The following is a 16,338-nucleotide window of genomic DNA, read 5'->3' as shown; positions in this document are numbered from 1 at the left end:
ACAAAGCTGTGCCTCCATATTGTCTACTGGGAGGAATGATTCTCATTCAATTCTAGTACAGTACATCTTCAATTTTTGGACATATCTTCAGGGATTTTTCTTGGTCCCTTGAAGAATTTGAGTTCTGCTTTTAAAAGGTAGAACTGTACCTTATTGTCATTTGTGGACCTCCCTATGGCTTCAGGAATTGCTTAGAGTTTTGCAGTTTAGGACAGAAATTGAATAAGAGACTCTGGAAAGATAAAATCACTCCTATGATCAACATTTAACCTATATACATTTTCTTAGAAGGCAAAACAGGGTAGTAGAAGCACTTTCAAGCTTAAAATTCTACAATAATAGGTTCTCAGGTTACTGTGTTAATACAAATTTAATTTCGAAAGCAATGTTTGTTATATTACTGAAACACAGGGCTGCAAGTACTTAGATTTTTAAAAAATGGATTGAACTTTTAGAGAGTTTATACATTATTTGTCCTGCTAGGTATTTGAGGTAGGTCTGATATTTCATTTTATTAGGATCTGAAATATGTGCATCTATTCAGCCTAAATCATTAGCTGCAATATATAGGGAGCTTATTTTTCCTGTAAGCAAGGGGTTGGCAAGCTGTGGCCCACAGACCATGTCTGACCCACCAACTGATTTATGCAGCTGTTTAGCTGAGTTGGTTAGAGCATGGTACTAATAATAACACCAGGGTTGCAAAGGCGTACCTATGTCTTGTTGCACGAGGCCCCTCCACTAACCTAAAATTACTCATTCCTTTTAAAAGATCTGATGAGTCTTGGTACTCCATTCATCTCAATAGTAGCTAGCAATTTGGAGAAAGTAGACTTTAAAAATATCAAACTATTATGTCAGTGATCCTTCACCTTTTTTTCAGGAGGTAAAGTCAAAGAATACCAGTCCAGCTTCCTGTAGGATCAAAGTGACATTCAGCTGTCCTTTTTAATTTGTCCTTTTTGTTTATCATAAAGCTGCCATCATTTAAATTTGCTTGGCAATCTGAGAACAAATACTGATAGGTAGGATTGTTATAGAATAACCTCAATAAAATCATATATAGAGTTACAGGGCCATGTCCCTGCATGATTTTAATCTTTGCCAGTACTTCTCTTTCCCCCTTTCAGTAATTAATGAGCCCAAAAGAAATACATTTTTTTAAAGTACAAAATAATGGAAGCAGAATCTTGGCTCTTGTATGTAAGAGTGTATGACTGGCTTGTCAAAAGGATGATAATATACTGTAAAGATGTGTGTAGAGATGGCAATAGTTATTCTGGACTCTACTTTGGTCATATGGCATAGTTCACTTAAATCAATTGTGTATATCTTTCAGTACATCTTCATTGCCACCACTAGACTGGCCTTTACCAAGTCGTTATGAACAATGTGAGCTGAAAATAGAAGTGCAGCCTAAAACTCACCATAGGGCTCATTATGAAACTGAAGGCAGTAGAGGAGCAGTAAAAGCATCCACAGGTGGACACCCTGTCGTGAAGGTATGAAGTTTAACTTTACTGTGAACAATTTGTGTTGTTAAAATAAAATCTCATTCACTTACTAGTGTGTACAGTAAATTATAAGCTTTTTTGATAATTTTGAACAGGTAGCATTTCTGTGTAGTTATTTAATTTTACAGGTATAAAAACATTGTATAAGTATAAACTTATATAATTAATTTCACTGTATATTATAGTCTTGCCAGTGGATTTATGATGCAGTATTTAACTTCTACTGCTGTACTGAAAGGAACCATTCTTAGGGGGAAAATTATAGCAAGTTATATGTACTAGGTCATACAGAAATGTGTACCGTAAGTGTGGTAGAATACAATAAAAACGTCTTACCCTCTGCATCAAGGATATATTTCTGAACATGATTGAATGGTGGTAGTGCATGATAAACTTGGTGGTGATGTATTTGTCTTATTAGGATATTTCTTTGTAATAAATTCTAATAAATTCTTGGTAATTTTAAGTTCAATAAACTGTATACCAAAACATACACAGTAAACAAAGTGCAGCATTTCCCTTTATCTCCCAAAAACAACCAGATTTTCTTGCTGTTGAAATAAGATTAATATGTGCAGCTTCCTGCTCTTTTCTGGCCCATTAGGAAACAGTAAAAAGTGCATTGTATCACTGGCTTTCTTTAATATGCGTTGTTAATCTGTAAAGCGAAGCATGAGAGGACTTTTTAAAGCAGGGATAGGGAATTATTTCGGGCAGAGGGCCACTTACTGAGTTTTGGCAAGCCAACGAGGGCTGCATAGGTAACCCTGCCCCTTGACAGGTGCCCCACCTCCTGATCACCATCTTGGAACCAGAAGCCCAACACCTGACCTTTGCCACCAGAAGTCCCTCCCCTTGGCCCCCAGAATTACTCCATTCAGCAAGGGGTTTTGCCATCTCTAAACCACAAAAACACCAAATAATATTATAAAAATAAAAAATGTATTACAGCATTCATTAATTTAATCTCAAAAAATATTTTTGACTTGATTTACATGTGTTTGCATAGTGTACACAGAGCTTTGTGGGTTATGTGGGGTGTAGGAGAGGGTGTGTGTGTGTGTGATTTGTGGGGCCATGGGTATGTATAGGGGGTGTCTTGTGTGTGGGGTGTGGGTGGGTATGGGTTTTCTGGGGGGCTGTGAGTTTGTGCAGAGAGGGTGTCTGGGGAGGGTTGTGGCTTGCGTGGAGTGGGGCGGGTTTGCCTACAGCCTGCCCCACCCCTTCTGCAGCAGGCAGAGTCCCTGCCAGTGCTTCTGCAAACCCAGGATCTATGCCCCTGCCACTCCTAGCCCTGGGGCACTGGTGTGGGCCCCATGCTCCTGCTTGCTGTGACTTGCCCCCCATCTGCCACTGCTGTCCTTCTCCTGCTGCTTCCCCGTTTCCCACCCCCTGCCCTCAGCCACTCTGGCACCACGTCCCAGCTGTTCCTGCGGTCCTGGCACTGCAGGTGGGAACCACGTGATGCCAGAGTGCAGCGGGCAGTGGGAAGCGTGGAGCTCAGCAACAGCCGGGCAGGAATGCAGGGCCCAGGCTGGTGCAGTGGGCCCAGAGCGGGGTGGCAGGAAAGTAGGGCTGGGCTACCAGGAGTTCGCTCCTCTCCCTGCTTGGGCAGTGCAGCCCAGACCCCAGGGTGGGGTGGGGCGGGCTGGGGCCAGGACTGTGCCAAGCTCTTCCTGGTGAGGCGGGGCTGCACTGGGAAGGGGCTATAGTGAATTTGTGGCTGCAGCCCCCCCCCACATAACCCCTTTCCAGTGCAGCCCTACTCTGCCAGGAAGAGCTTGGCACAGCCCCAGCCTCAACTCATGCCGTGCAGATCCCCCTGCCCTCCTGGATGAGCGGTAGGAGCAGTGGCAGAAGATGCCAGATGAGTAGTCAAGTGCCGGATGAGTTGCCAGACCTGTGGCTCCTGGCTGAGTGGCACACAGTGGTGGGAGCTGCCCCCCGCCTCCCCACACCCCCAGATGAACTGCTCGTCCATGCCGCACCTGCCCTGCCCTGCCCTGGCTGGGCAATGCTTGCCCCAGGCCCAGCCCCACATACTACTTCTTCACAGGGGCCTTGATCTGCCTCCTCCCCCCCCCCCACCCACCCTTCTACCACACCAGACTTACCAGGTGGATCCAGCTCTTCACTCTGCCAGGCTGGGTATCAGAAATTAGATTGGTATCTGCCGATATACCCCCTTAAAAATCAGGTTTTCGTATTGGCTGCAAAAATCTCTATTGGTGCATCCCTAGTCTCAGTCAATCACAGCTTCTTCCCTTCCCCATTTTCACTGGACTGTGTCCTTGTCTTGATCTATACTTTTAGTCTGCAGATTGTTCCTTTACCTAATATATTCCTTCTCCCTCTTTCCCACCTACCAGAGAAACTGGTTTCCTCCTTCACTCTGTGTAGATTCCCTAAGGTATTTATTGATAGTACGGGGGGGGGGAAAGAGGGGCAGGTTTCCTATTCTTAGCTTGTTCTGCCGTACCGTGAGGCAGGAAGAGTCCAGCTTAGTCTAGCAGACCTGGGCTAAAGGAGATATTCACAGTTACTGCAAGGATAATGTAGTTTCAGAGATTCAAACATGCTTTTTGAAGATGGAATCTTAGGATGTTTTAGGTGCTAAAAATCTAATTCTCTGTACTATTCAAATTTGGGTTTTTTCCCTTCAAATAGTTCTATCTTCTTGGAAACAGCAGAAGTTCCCTTGCCCTGAAAGACCTCCCTGTTAATTTACAGATCACTGCTGTGAAACAGGAGGATCCTATAATTGTACAAATAAAAGTTTTCAATTTTTTTAACATGGACAAAACATTTTTTCCTTAGCATAGTTTTTGGAAATGGTACCACTGGTTAAGCAGGGGAAATGTGTAATGGGAGCATATATCAGGGGAATATCAGGTATCAGTCTTACCTGGCTATATAAATTATATCTACAGACTTACAAAGTCTTAAATCAGAGGCAAGTCTAGCTTTAAATCAGAGGCATGTCTATAATGCCATTTGGGTTGGTCTAATAAAAGATATCAAATTCACCCAAGGAACCTTGTCTGCCTATGTCTATAATGCTAGCTTTGGTTCAATATTTCTGCATTGCGTTGAGATGAGGTATTTTACTATAGTTTATGGATTTCTATAAATAAAAATCTGTAGCATATTTTTGTTTGCTTACTGGAGGTTTTAGTTGCCAACAGGCCTGTCATATTTTTGGATATCATTTCTGTTTTTCAAAAAGGATATCTGATTCAGATCAGTGAGATGACTTGTTTAGGCAAAATAATTGTTAAAACTGGTTTTAGAATTTCTGCATTGTTTCCTAATCTCATGCTTAAACCACTGAACTATGACTGCCTGAATTAAAATTAGTACAAATGCAAATCAGAATAACTTGAATCAAACTATTCACAAGTTAGTCTTTGTATGATGATATAAATGTATTCAGTACAGAGCAGGTTGTTTTGCAGCTAAACATTGATTTGTTTTAACATGCTGCTGAGAAATAGTGTAGTAAGGATCACATTTGGTGAAAGGTAAACATTAAATAGCTGTAATCAGATTAAAGATTCTTTTTTTTCGGGGGAGGCACTTTTTCCACTGGTCTCACCCAAGCATACAACATAAACCTAATTCATAATATGCATGACTGTTTACACATATTCTGAATTTTTATTCCATTTTTATTGCTAATCTGTTAGATCTGTGCCAACCAGCTTGGTGTCAGTGCATGATCAGTAACGGACAACCGCTGAGCTGACAAACTGCTCTTCCATGGTCTTTGTTTAGTGTTAATGTGTGACTGTCTTAAACTGTACTTAGTTTGTAGCATCATAGAAGGGCTTCTAAGATTTCTAAAAAATTACAAAGTCTGTAATTCTGTAATACACGTGTACTTATTCATAAGTTGTAATAACATTCTAAGATAGTAATATATACTGTTAGTTTAGGTGCAGGCATGGTCATGCTGTACTCTACCTGTTGCTAGGAAACTAAGCTTTTGACAAATTTGGCATCTGTTGTGAGCATAGTTAATCAGCTTATTGTTTCTGAAATGTGGAGAAATTAAATGAATTGAGCATCTCACTGCTGGATGACTGAATGGACTTTCATGCTTAAAAGAAAGTGAATACATTTATTTTGCTTTAAGAGTGTGCAATGAATTTCTCCTGTGTTCGTCCTTTTTAATGGCAAGATATTTTTAGCAGTTACCTACGGTTTTAATCTGAGTTTGGTTTAGGTTTTAGTTCTTGGTTATATTCTAGTTCAAGTGCATAAATTAAATGAACTGTCTTTTCCTTGTTAAAAATCTAGGGGGAAAGCCTTGTTTATTCCTCCTGTGTGAAAATAATTAACTTGCCATTATTGCTATTTGTAGCATGGCTGCCATCACAAAATTGCCAACTAAATATTCACCACTTCTAATGTGCCACCTCTAAGTGTTCAGTGAGTAAAGCATTTACTCAGTCTTCATGAGTTCTCTTTGAATCTATGCTTTAGAACTATGCTTTATTACTACTGTGTTTTAGGGGTATGTTTAAGAGGGGTTTTAGCTCTGGTCTAAATACAGTGTTAGACCAGTTGCATTTTTGCAAAGATATATAGAAACTCTTTATGTTGGCTTCAGCCTGGCTTAGATTGGATGCAGTCTGGTGGAAAGTAAACTAAACTTAAATTTTAGTATTTTGAAGACCTTTACATAGAAAATAGAAAAATCATTAATATAGAATGGTAAAGAGCCAAAGAGGGAACAGCTGGAACTTTTCGCAGACAGGAAGATATAGTATTTGTTCTGTGTGTCATATTCAGGAGATATTGAAGGTTTTTGAGACTGGGAAAGGGGAGAATCTCTTCTTTTCATAATGCCTTTAATAGGTTTAGGGCAGTAGTTGGCAAGCTTTTCAGGGCCAGAGTAACCCTGTTCAGGTCAGAGGTGGGTGGGTGTGTGCTGGGGCCCATCAATCACCACTGCTTCTCCCTGTAGTGGCACTGGGAGAGGGCCAACAGCCAGCATGTCACCCCATGGCAGCATGGTGAAAGCAACTGCTGACAAACCCCCCTGCCACTGAATGCCACCAAAGCCCCACATCCACAGGTCAGATGCAGCCCATGGTCCATATGTCACCTTTTGACCGGACTTGTAGTTAAGAGTGAGATTAATTGATCAATAAGACCATTCCAATCACAACTTGAAAGTTTTATTAGGATATAGCTTTCACAGAATTCATGGACATTAGGGTGGAAGGGACTTCATAAGATCATCGGGTCCAGCCCCCTGCCCAAGCGGCAGGAAATCAGCTGGGGTCAAAGAATAGGCATCCAAATGTTTCTTGAAAATGTCAAGAGTAGGTGCTTGCACCACCTCTGGGGGAGTCTATTCCAGGCCTTAGTGGTTCAGACAGTGAAGAAGTTTTTCCTTATGTCCAGCCTAAAACGGTCTTGCAGGAGTTTGTGACCACTGGTCCTTGTCTTCCCTTTGGGTGCTCTGGTGAACAAGTGTTCCCCCAGATCCTGATGCACACCCCTGATGTACTTATAGGCTGCCACCAAGTCACCCCATGAGCCTGTGCTTCTCCAGGCTGAAGAGCCCCATGGCTCTCAGCCTCTCTTCTTAAGGCCTGCTCTCTTGCCCTCTGATCATGTGTGTGGCTCTCCTCTGGACTGTCTCAATGCAAAGACCTACTGGTACTAATAAAGACAATGCTTTGGCAGTCTTGGATTCAGAAAGAGCAGGCCTGCTGGTGGGGTGTCTCTGGTTTCCTGAGGATTCTTGCTGAGTTGTTTCTTTCTCCTGAGCTTTGGGGAAGATCCAATTTGTTGCTTGCCCCAGCCCGATATTTATAGATGGTTGATTTGACATGCTAATAATTGATCTCTGCTTGTTTTATTTTTTTTTTCATTGGAACTGAATGGAACAAGATTTTAGTGGACCTGGGAAAACAGTCAAGGGATAAGCTAGCTAAGGTTCTTTATTTTTAGGTGTTTGACCCTAGTCTGTTAATCATCTGGTAATCTTTACTTTAATCAATATTTTGTTAATCAGTTCAAATTTGTATTTTTGAGATGGTAGAAGGAAAGATTTCTTATCTTCTTTATGGCTTGCCTTTTGGTTCTTAGTCAGTCATTTACTAACTTTTCCCCTTCTACCCTCCAGGCCGCCTTTGAGTCTGTAATCATTTGAACATGTTAGCAAAAATGTATTTATTATAGCAAAATAACTATTTATACATTTGATCACCTTAGTTATTAATCTTTTAGGATTAGGGGTGCACTGATACAGATTTTTTGGGCCGATACTGATGGCCAATTTTTAACGAGCCATATCTGCTGATACTGATCTGATATGCAGCCCTGCAATGTGGAGAGCGTCATCCGGCTGGTAAGTCTGTTATGGGGGAAGGGGGTGGGGGGAGGGGAAGGGCGTGGTGGGGAAGATCAAGGACCCCGCAGTGAGGGGGGGAATGGGGCTGGTGCTGGGGCTGAGGTAGGGGCAGGTGCTGCCCAGCCAGGGCAGAACGGGACATGGGATGGAGCTGTGGCTCATCCAGGGGCACGGGGAGGGAGAGTGGCTTCCACCGCTGCACACACCCTGGGAAGGCATGGGGGACATATGCCCCCAGATCTGCACATGGGGTGGAGCAGGCTGCTGCTGCAGGCTGGGTCCAGGGGCTGTGCTGGGCTCTTCCTGGCAAGGGTGCTGAGCCAGGCTGTGCTCGAGGCAGGCAGTGGCAGCACTGGGAGGGGGGCTATGGTGAATTTTGGCATAACTGCACCCACCCCCCCGCCAAACCCTCACTCCCAGTGCCACCACCGCCCTCCCTGCGCAGCCTGGCCCAGCCTGCTGGGAAGAGCCTGGAGCAGCTCTGGCCCCAGCCTGCAGTGGCAGCCCGCCCTCACCCTGCACACATATCTAGGGGCACGTGCCCCCCATGTCTTCCCAGGGTGCATGCAGCGGCAGGAGCTGCCCCCATGGACAAGCTGCAGCTCTGTCCCATGCCCCGCCCCACCTCAGCGGTGCAGTGCCTGCCCTGTCCCAGCCCCCTCCCACTCTCTCCCTCACCACGGGGGCTTTGATCTGCCCCCCCCTTTCCATTCCCCTTTGCCCCTTCCCTCACAATAAACTTACCAGCTGGACCTGGCTGCTCTCCATGTATTCTTTCTTTTTTTTCTTTTTGGATTGAATTTGTCTACAGCAATTTTACATTGGATTAGTATAGTTTTGGGTGCAGAACCTTTTTGCCTGACAGGCCGGATGGGCAGTGCCCTGTCTGTTTGTGGGTTGGATTCCACTGGTGGTCCCAATCCAACACCTGAGCTAGCATGATGGGAACCTCCAGCCATGCAGAGCAGGGCATGGGGCAGTCCAGCTGTAATCCAGCCCCATGGGGAAAAAGAGGACATTGTTTAGCTCTGCAGGAAAAGGGGACAGGCTTGGCTCTGTAGTGGGAAGGGGCATAGCTTGGCCCTGCAGGCAGAAAAGAGGCATGGCCCGGCCCCAGCCAAGTCAAAGGGAAAAAGGGACATTGCTTGGCTCTCTGGGGAGGGAGGAGATGTGTCTTGGTGCTAATCCAGATGCGGGAGAAGAGGTGTGGCCTAGCTGTAACTGGCGGTGCAAGGCTTAGAGTTTGGGAATTTCGTGGGTGGAGGGTGACCATATTAATGGCCATTGCTCCCCGACTGCCAAATTTTCTGCCCCATGGGGTGCCCGTCAGGCTAAATGCAATGGCTCTGCAGGCCACATTCAGCCTGTGGGTTAGAGATTGAATACCTCTGGTATAGTTCATTAATACAGTTTTTTTACTTTTAAGACATATAATAGTATTACATTTCAGTAAGCAGGACTTCTGCAGGTCTTGGGCCACAAATGGTATGGAGATGTGGTTTCTGCAAAATTTTGTTTTGTTTCTTAATTCTTTAGGCCTTTTGCATGACCCACTTGTCTTTATGGTGACTTGCAAAGGATTTTAAAAGATGGGCTTGTGTCCCTTTATAACGTGTCTTCAAGGCTTGAAAGTTTGCCCTTTCCGCGTTCCACCATTTCAAAGGTCTTTGAAGGATGGGAGAAATAAGACCTTAGTTTGTCTTACCTCCTACACCATTATTGCCTTTTATATTTGCACCTAGATAATTAACCGTTATATCAAAACCAGAATCCCCACTTCCTATTAGATCTGTACCACAGAACCAGTAATGAGAATTTCACAATACCAGTATCGGTATCTCGTAGAAGATTGATTTGGGTTTCCTCAGGTTTGATTTGGCCCTTCCTCTGGAGAAAGTTTGCTCTTATATTTTCATCAGGAATATGCCTGGGTTATTATTTACTTTCCCAGCTCAGTTCACAAATGGAAGGAGCCAGAGGTGTGAACTCCTTGGATTCTTCTACAGTCTCTATTTTACTGGCTACCATGGATTCCCCAAGCATATCTTCATTCATCTGCATAATCTCACACATTGATGTAAAACCTTAATAGAGGTTATTGTAAATGAAGGCTGGGTGTTAGGAGTGACAGTTGTCTACAGCAGGGATTGGCAGCCTACAGCTTGTGGAGCATTTGGATCTAGCTTGCAGACATGGAGCTTGGCAGTGTTTGCACTCTCTTGTGGTGGGTCATTGTGGCCTGCAGCTGGAAAAGGTTACCTATCCCTGATGTACAGCAATAAGCAGTTCCTTCTGCATTTTAGGAACTTTCTTCATTTTTACCAAATGAAGCTGTTAATGAGGGCATCTCGGAATTAATCTATGGCAAACTGTGGTCCATGTTGCAAACATTTCTAAGAGCAGACTGTCATTATCCAGTCCCTCCAAAGGTTGTGGGGTACCTGTCCCAGTGTCAAAAACCTTAGAATTCATGAGCTAAATTCTGTTTCTCTATGTACGTTAATGGTATATGTATAGTCACATAACCATGGATTTTGACATTTGTCTCATGGCAAAATAGAGCCTGTCCCCAGTAAAACCAGAATGGACAGCAGAGGATCCAAAAATTGGATTTCTTTAGAAAGATGGTCTATTCTGCTAGCCATTAAGTCTTTACATCAACTTATCAGGTTTGCCAGTGGGACAGTTTTACTGTCAGTAGGACATAATCTCCCAGTTTTAAACAAACCTCCCCAGGACTTTTAAAGGGTGAACTTAAAACCACTTAACAAAGATCAACAGCTTGCCAAGCCAGTATTACAGGCAATGCTGGATGTTTCAGACATAGGTACAAAACCAACAGGCAGTGCTCTCATTTGAAGGTCATGACTTCTTTAACTCACACTAACGAACCACTCCATTCTTTAAAAGACTGTAGATTGGCACTTGAATATCTAGGTTTTTACATTCCAGAGGAGAAAAAAGGTCAGATTTCAAACCTTTTTTTGAAAGATCAACATCCCTAAATTGCTAGCAAGAAACCCTCTGACTCTCCCAAGGAAAGACCTCTGTATGAGAAAAAGCTTATATTCACCTATTGCTGCAGTTCACAGGACACCTGGACTGAGGGAGTAAGTGTGATACCACAATAAAGGGTTCTGGACTGAACTACAAGGGTTTATACTATGTGTTCTTCTTTACTAATAATCATTTCTTTCTTTTTGGATGTTTTGGACTGGAGTTACTAGAGATTTCTTAGTCCAGTCAGGATCAGGTTATTCAGGTCACAAGGATTATTCAATAGAGTTTCAGTCTTCACCAATTCTCCATTCACAGTCCTGCCTCTCTCTAAAGTATCTCAGGAGATATTACTACAGCAAGAGGTAGTTTTCTGCAGTTTCACGTAGTGAAGAAAATGCCCTCAGGCTCTGGAGAAAAAGGGTTTATTTCAGGATGGTCACTCCTAAACTTCTATAATTGCTTTCTCCAACATCCCACAATTTGCTTATGATGTACCTGACTTCAAAATACAAATAGTTTTCTTTCCCAGTTTGGTATGAAATGCAGAAATTTAATGTGTTCTGTATTCTTTATCTTATTGGTGAAAATACTGAATAATACTAGACCCAGGGCAGATCCCTTCCGAATGCCTATTAATGAATCTTTCCAGTTTAAAAGTGAGCCATTATTAACTACTCTTTGAGTATGGTTGTCTACCGGTTGCATATTCATCTTAAAAGAGCTTCATTTAGATGAGGGGTAGGCAACCTTTTACTAACTGCAGGTCATATCAACACAGCCTGGTCCTAAGGCAGACTGGAGGTTAGATATTCTGCCACTAGATCAAGGGTAGGCAGTTCATTCAGCCAGAGGTCAGGTGAATGGGTTTTGGTGAGCTGTTGACGGCTGCATTGGTAGCCTCACTCCTTGACAGGTGCTTCGCTGCCTGGTCGCCATCTTGGGACCAGAAGTTCCCCCCTAATCCATGACCTTTGCCACCAAAAATCTCCCCTTTGCCCTGAAAGTCCTCCTTTGGGCGGGGTGTGTTGCCATCTTGGAACCAGAAAAAAATATCATATACTAAACATTAAACAGTTACTATAACACATTTTAATTTTATTTCAATTTTTGTCCTGATTTAGGTGTGTTTGCATAGTGTATATAGAGGAAATTGCATAATAGCTCAAACTAAAGTCTTACTTTTGTATATTGTGGGGGGCGGGGGAGAAGAGTATATGGGGGTGTGGGTATGGTGGGAATGGGAGGTGTAGGTGCATATATCGGGTAGGTGCATAGGTGGGATGTGTGGGAGGGCTTGGGGGGGTGTGGGTATGATGGGGTATGTGGTTGGGGTGTGTGTGTGGGTATGATCCCATCAGCTGGCTGGCCAGATCCAGCCTGTGGGCCATATTTTTCCCATCCCTTCACTAGGTAGTATGTTCTTACACAAAACAGCAGGGTGTATAAACTTCCGTGGCCATTTCATTTTTTGATGTGCTTAGAAGGCTGAACAAAAAATCACTTTGTGATCTGGACTCAGCCAGTGAGCTGTAGGTTGCTGATCCCTAACCTACTATTCCCTTAGTTTGCTTAAGAGACTATCATGCAATACAGTATCAGAAGCCTTAGGGTTTATGAATTAATTCCTTCTACACCTAAATAGCATGTATATAACTATGGTTTTGGAACTTACTGGCCAAAATACTGTTTGTTTGCTTGTTTGTTTGTATTTTATCCTGTGGTGAAACTGAATCACGGCATGCCAGTGATTCTGGCATGCAGAGCCTATCCCATTTTAGCCTAGTAGCCTAATGGTTAGGCCATTTGCGCTGGGCCAGGAGATATGGTTTATAGGCTGTGCTCATCAATGAGCTTGATACTATGTCTTCTGATTTTCAGCAAAGTGCTCTAATCACCAGACTACAGGGCAGGCATTACCCAGACACTTCTTCAGCCACTGTCATTAAAGGGTGCAGACATATATTTGAAATGTTTATGCATGTAACAGGATTGGAAACATTAAAAAAACATAGCATTTCAGTCACCAGACAGCTGTGCCTTAATGTCACACCCCGCCAGCTGAAGCACTTCAAAATTGCCTCAGCTGCATACAATAGAGTGCTCTCCAGCCAAAGGGTGGTAAAAGAAGCAGGAGGGGAGCTGAGTAGCCTCTCTAGTTTGACTCTACAGTTCCTGTCTCCCATTCCTACAGCTCCCGTCTTTGGGAGGAGAGGGAAGGTGAAGGGGTGAAGCTAGGTTTTGATGTCACTGGGTGCATCTACAGAAGACACTACAGAGCTGCCTAATTAGCTCTGCAATAAAACATCACTGTCTTCACAAGCAGTGCTGTTGGGACAGAGTAAACTAACTAACTCTGCCACAAGATAGTACTTGTAAATACAAGTCTTGTCCTGCGTTGGAATTCTTTACTCTGCAGCAGTGCACGTGTAAACCCTAACGGGGCTGTCTGGAGCATGATAGTGCTTCAGTGCAGGGGCTGCTTGCCGGCTAGCACCCCTGTGCCCCAGCCAGCTCTTCTGTAGCACATTGAGCTGGTCAAAGCTGAATCCCTGGACTTCCTGCCTGCTGGGGCTCTTCTGACCTGGCTCAACATGTAGCAGTCCCAGGCGCACATGTAAATGCAGTACCCAGGAGCATTTAACTCCAATGCAGTATGTGCCAGAGTTTATTTTTGCCTTAATAGCACATGTAGACATGGCCAGTGAGTACTTTCCTGCCACTTTGTCTACTTCTCTGCTCTCCTGGAGTGCGTCATTTTCCTCTGTCCACCACTGGTCCTAACTGGGGGACCAGAGATCTTTTGACTTCCCCTTCCCCACAGGGACCCCGTGTGGTGATATAGGGGGCATTCCTCAACTTTGACAGTAGTGGTATGCAGGGTCTCTGGTCTCCTGGATCTGGCAAGGAGTTGGCCAGAGCGGGAAAGGGTACTATGAGGTCTCCTGCCTCTGGTAGGGGGAGGAATGCTCCAGGGTAGTTGGAGAGCACCCACTGACAGTCTGCACCACTCTCCTCTCCCTCTGATGATGGAGGAAAAGCATTGTGAGTCCCCAGTTGTGTTTTGTACAGTGTGCAGATCTAAGATGAAGCAAAGCATTTCTCCTCATTCCAGCAGGTATTTACTATTTCAGGGTATTGCAGTTGTTTTTGGAGTTTCAAAGGGTGCATACGTTTGTATGGCTCATCCGATAAAGCACCTTGGAGGCATTGGAAATGCTTCAAATACAGCATCTGTCTCATATCCCTTGTTACTTTTCCCCTTCACATTTTCAGCCAGCTTCTCCCTATTGGTTTGAATCAGATTTAGCAGAGTATCCCCTTGGTTTTTTTCTCTCCCTTCTGTATTAAAGACTTATCCTTAATGCATACCAAAAACAGTCTGCATCCTGTCATATTACTTTCCCAAAATATCTAGATAGTTAAAATCCCCTGTTACTCCTAACACCTGTGCTTTGGCTGATTCCACTGATGGAAAAAACCCTCATCTACCTCCACTTTAGCTCCCTGCGTTGGTGCTATGGTAGACCCCCACCATAATATTGCTAGTGTTCTTCACCCCTCTTTGAAATTAATTCTGGCTGATTGGAGTTAAAATTTTTTGGTAAACTTTTTTAAGAACCTAATTATAAATCCCTTTTCTCACCAGTTTTCTGGGGCTACAATCTTATAGGATAAGCCAGGTTTACATTTCTAAATGTTTTAAAAACAAAATCTGAGAAACTATTGCTCTTTAAATCATACCCTTGCTCCCAGAAAATAATGAAAAAAACAACCTTGCATTTACCTTTATATATTCAGTCTTGAGGTCAAAAAATAATAAACTCTAACCTTTTCTCAGGTACTTAGAAATACAAAAGCTATTTTTCCACACATGGCTGTATTTAATTTTATTTCTAATTTACTTTAACACATTGTACAGAATCACTCTGTAAAGTCTGGGAAATCTCCATTTGAAGACATTTTTCCTATGCAGAGCTTAATTTTTCAGTCTAGTTCTGTAACTTTCAGAACCTATTCCAGTCAATTTTACAGGGTGCTTCAAAGTGAAAAGTTTGAAGCATCAGCAAACTTCTGCAAGGCTACTGATATTACTGGTGAATCCAAGAGCTGAAGTTTTATTGTTCAGTTCAGTTACCACATTTCTCCCCCTACAGATTTAGTGAGCTGGGATTTCAGGACTGTAAGTCCTATTTTTAGAGAGGTCTAATTGTATGTAAAAGCCTTCTTTCTAATCGTCCAACTTTGGAAATCCAGTAATACTGTAAAAAATAAATTCGGTAAAGGGGAAAGAGATCCAACGTGTCAATCTTTGTCTTCAGTCAGAATCATAGGAATACTGTATTAAACAAAAATACTGTATTAAAAATTCTGGAACGGGCTCCCAAGGGAGGTGGTGCTCTCCCCTACCCTGGGGGTCTTCAAGAGGAGGTTAGATAAGCATCTGGCTGGGTTCATCTAGACCCAGCACTCTTTCCTTCCTATGCAGGAGGTCGGACTCGATGATCTATTGAGGTCCCTTCCGACCCTAACATCTATGAATCTATGAAAATGGATTTTAACACATATTAAAACACAATACTTTGAAAGTTTACTGGGGTGTGGCACTATTTCTTAATGAACTGTGAATTTAAGAGACTATTTCAGCTTAAAAAACTATAATTATTTTTGCAGTAAAAATTGTTTTTTGTTTTGGTATGGCCTGATATGTGTTATTAAAGGCTACGAAGGCTAGGCTACTAAGCATATATCACACTTTCAGTCAGCAACAGTTGATTTTATAACTGAAGATTTAACATAATCATATGAGCAAGCTTATTCCAGAGCAGAAAGAAGCGTAGTCAGGCTTACTGTTATTTTTAATGACTCTCCTTCAGTTTTAAAATTTGAAAGACTGAGCATGTTCCATTCCTCCATAGATGTGATACAACCTTTGAATTTTGATAACTCTGCTAGTGATACCCTACTTACTAATAATATAGCTTTTCTTGGTAGAAAAACAAGACGTTTCAAATTAAGCCATCAATGGCCTGAAACACTTTAAAAAAAAATTAAATGTATATTTCCTTAGGGTACGTCAGTTTTGAAGTAGCTTTTACAAAATAACATTTTTTTTAGCTTAATGAACTATCCACCAAACTAAAAAAGTATATTTCAGCTTTGCTTTATATTAATTTCTACAGAAATAGTCTTAAACTAATATAAGAATTGTCAAACTTCTAGATACTGGATTTAAGAAAGCAAATTCTGCCAACTGGATTGTTGTCTTTAAAAAAAAAAAAGAAAAAACCTTTCTCACAGATTCTGAACTTCAGTTGTTGCAGTATTTCTTTATGATTGAACTGTAACTTGTATTCTCAGTCTTGTAATACTTCTCAATATTACAGAATTCCACATAATTTAAGATGTGACTTCCATATATTTATAGTTTTCTGAGTGCAATTATTATGTGTTAGTACT

At 42.6% G+C, this 16,338-nt stretch overlaps 1 protein-coding gene across 7 annotated transcripts in view; it reads left to right on the top strand.

Moving 5' to 3' along the window:
• The window catches only part of NFATC3 (nuclear factor of activated T cells 3), a 162,816-nt gene that overhangs the window by 55,108 nt on the left and 91,370 nt on the right, over positions 1-16,338 (top strand). For all 7 annotated transcript variants that reach the window (XM_059713763.1, XM_059713769.1, XM_059713768.1 and 4 more), the window contains one exon: positions 1,340-1,502. In XM_059713763.1, coding sequence (XP_059569746.1) covers positions 1,340-1,502 — 163 coding nt within the window. The remainder of the gene's footprint in view (positions 1-1,339; positions 1,503-16,338) is intronic.

This window comes from Alligator mississippiensis, chromosome 10 (assembly GCF_030867095.1).
Source record: "Alligator mississippiensis isolate rAllMis1 chromosome 10, rAllMis1, whole genome shotgun sequence".
NCBI classification, from domain to species: domain Eukaryota; kingdom Metazoa; phylum Chordata; order Crocodylia; family Alligatoridae; genus Alligator; species Alligator mississippiensis.
Note: the sequence above shows the minus strand (reverse complement) of the source record. Positions and strands in the feature narration are given on the sequence as shown.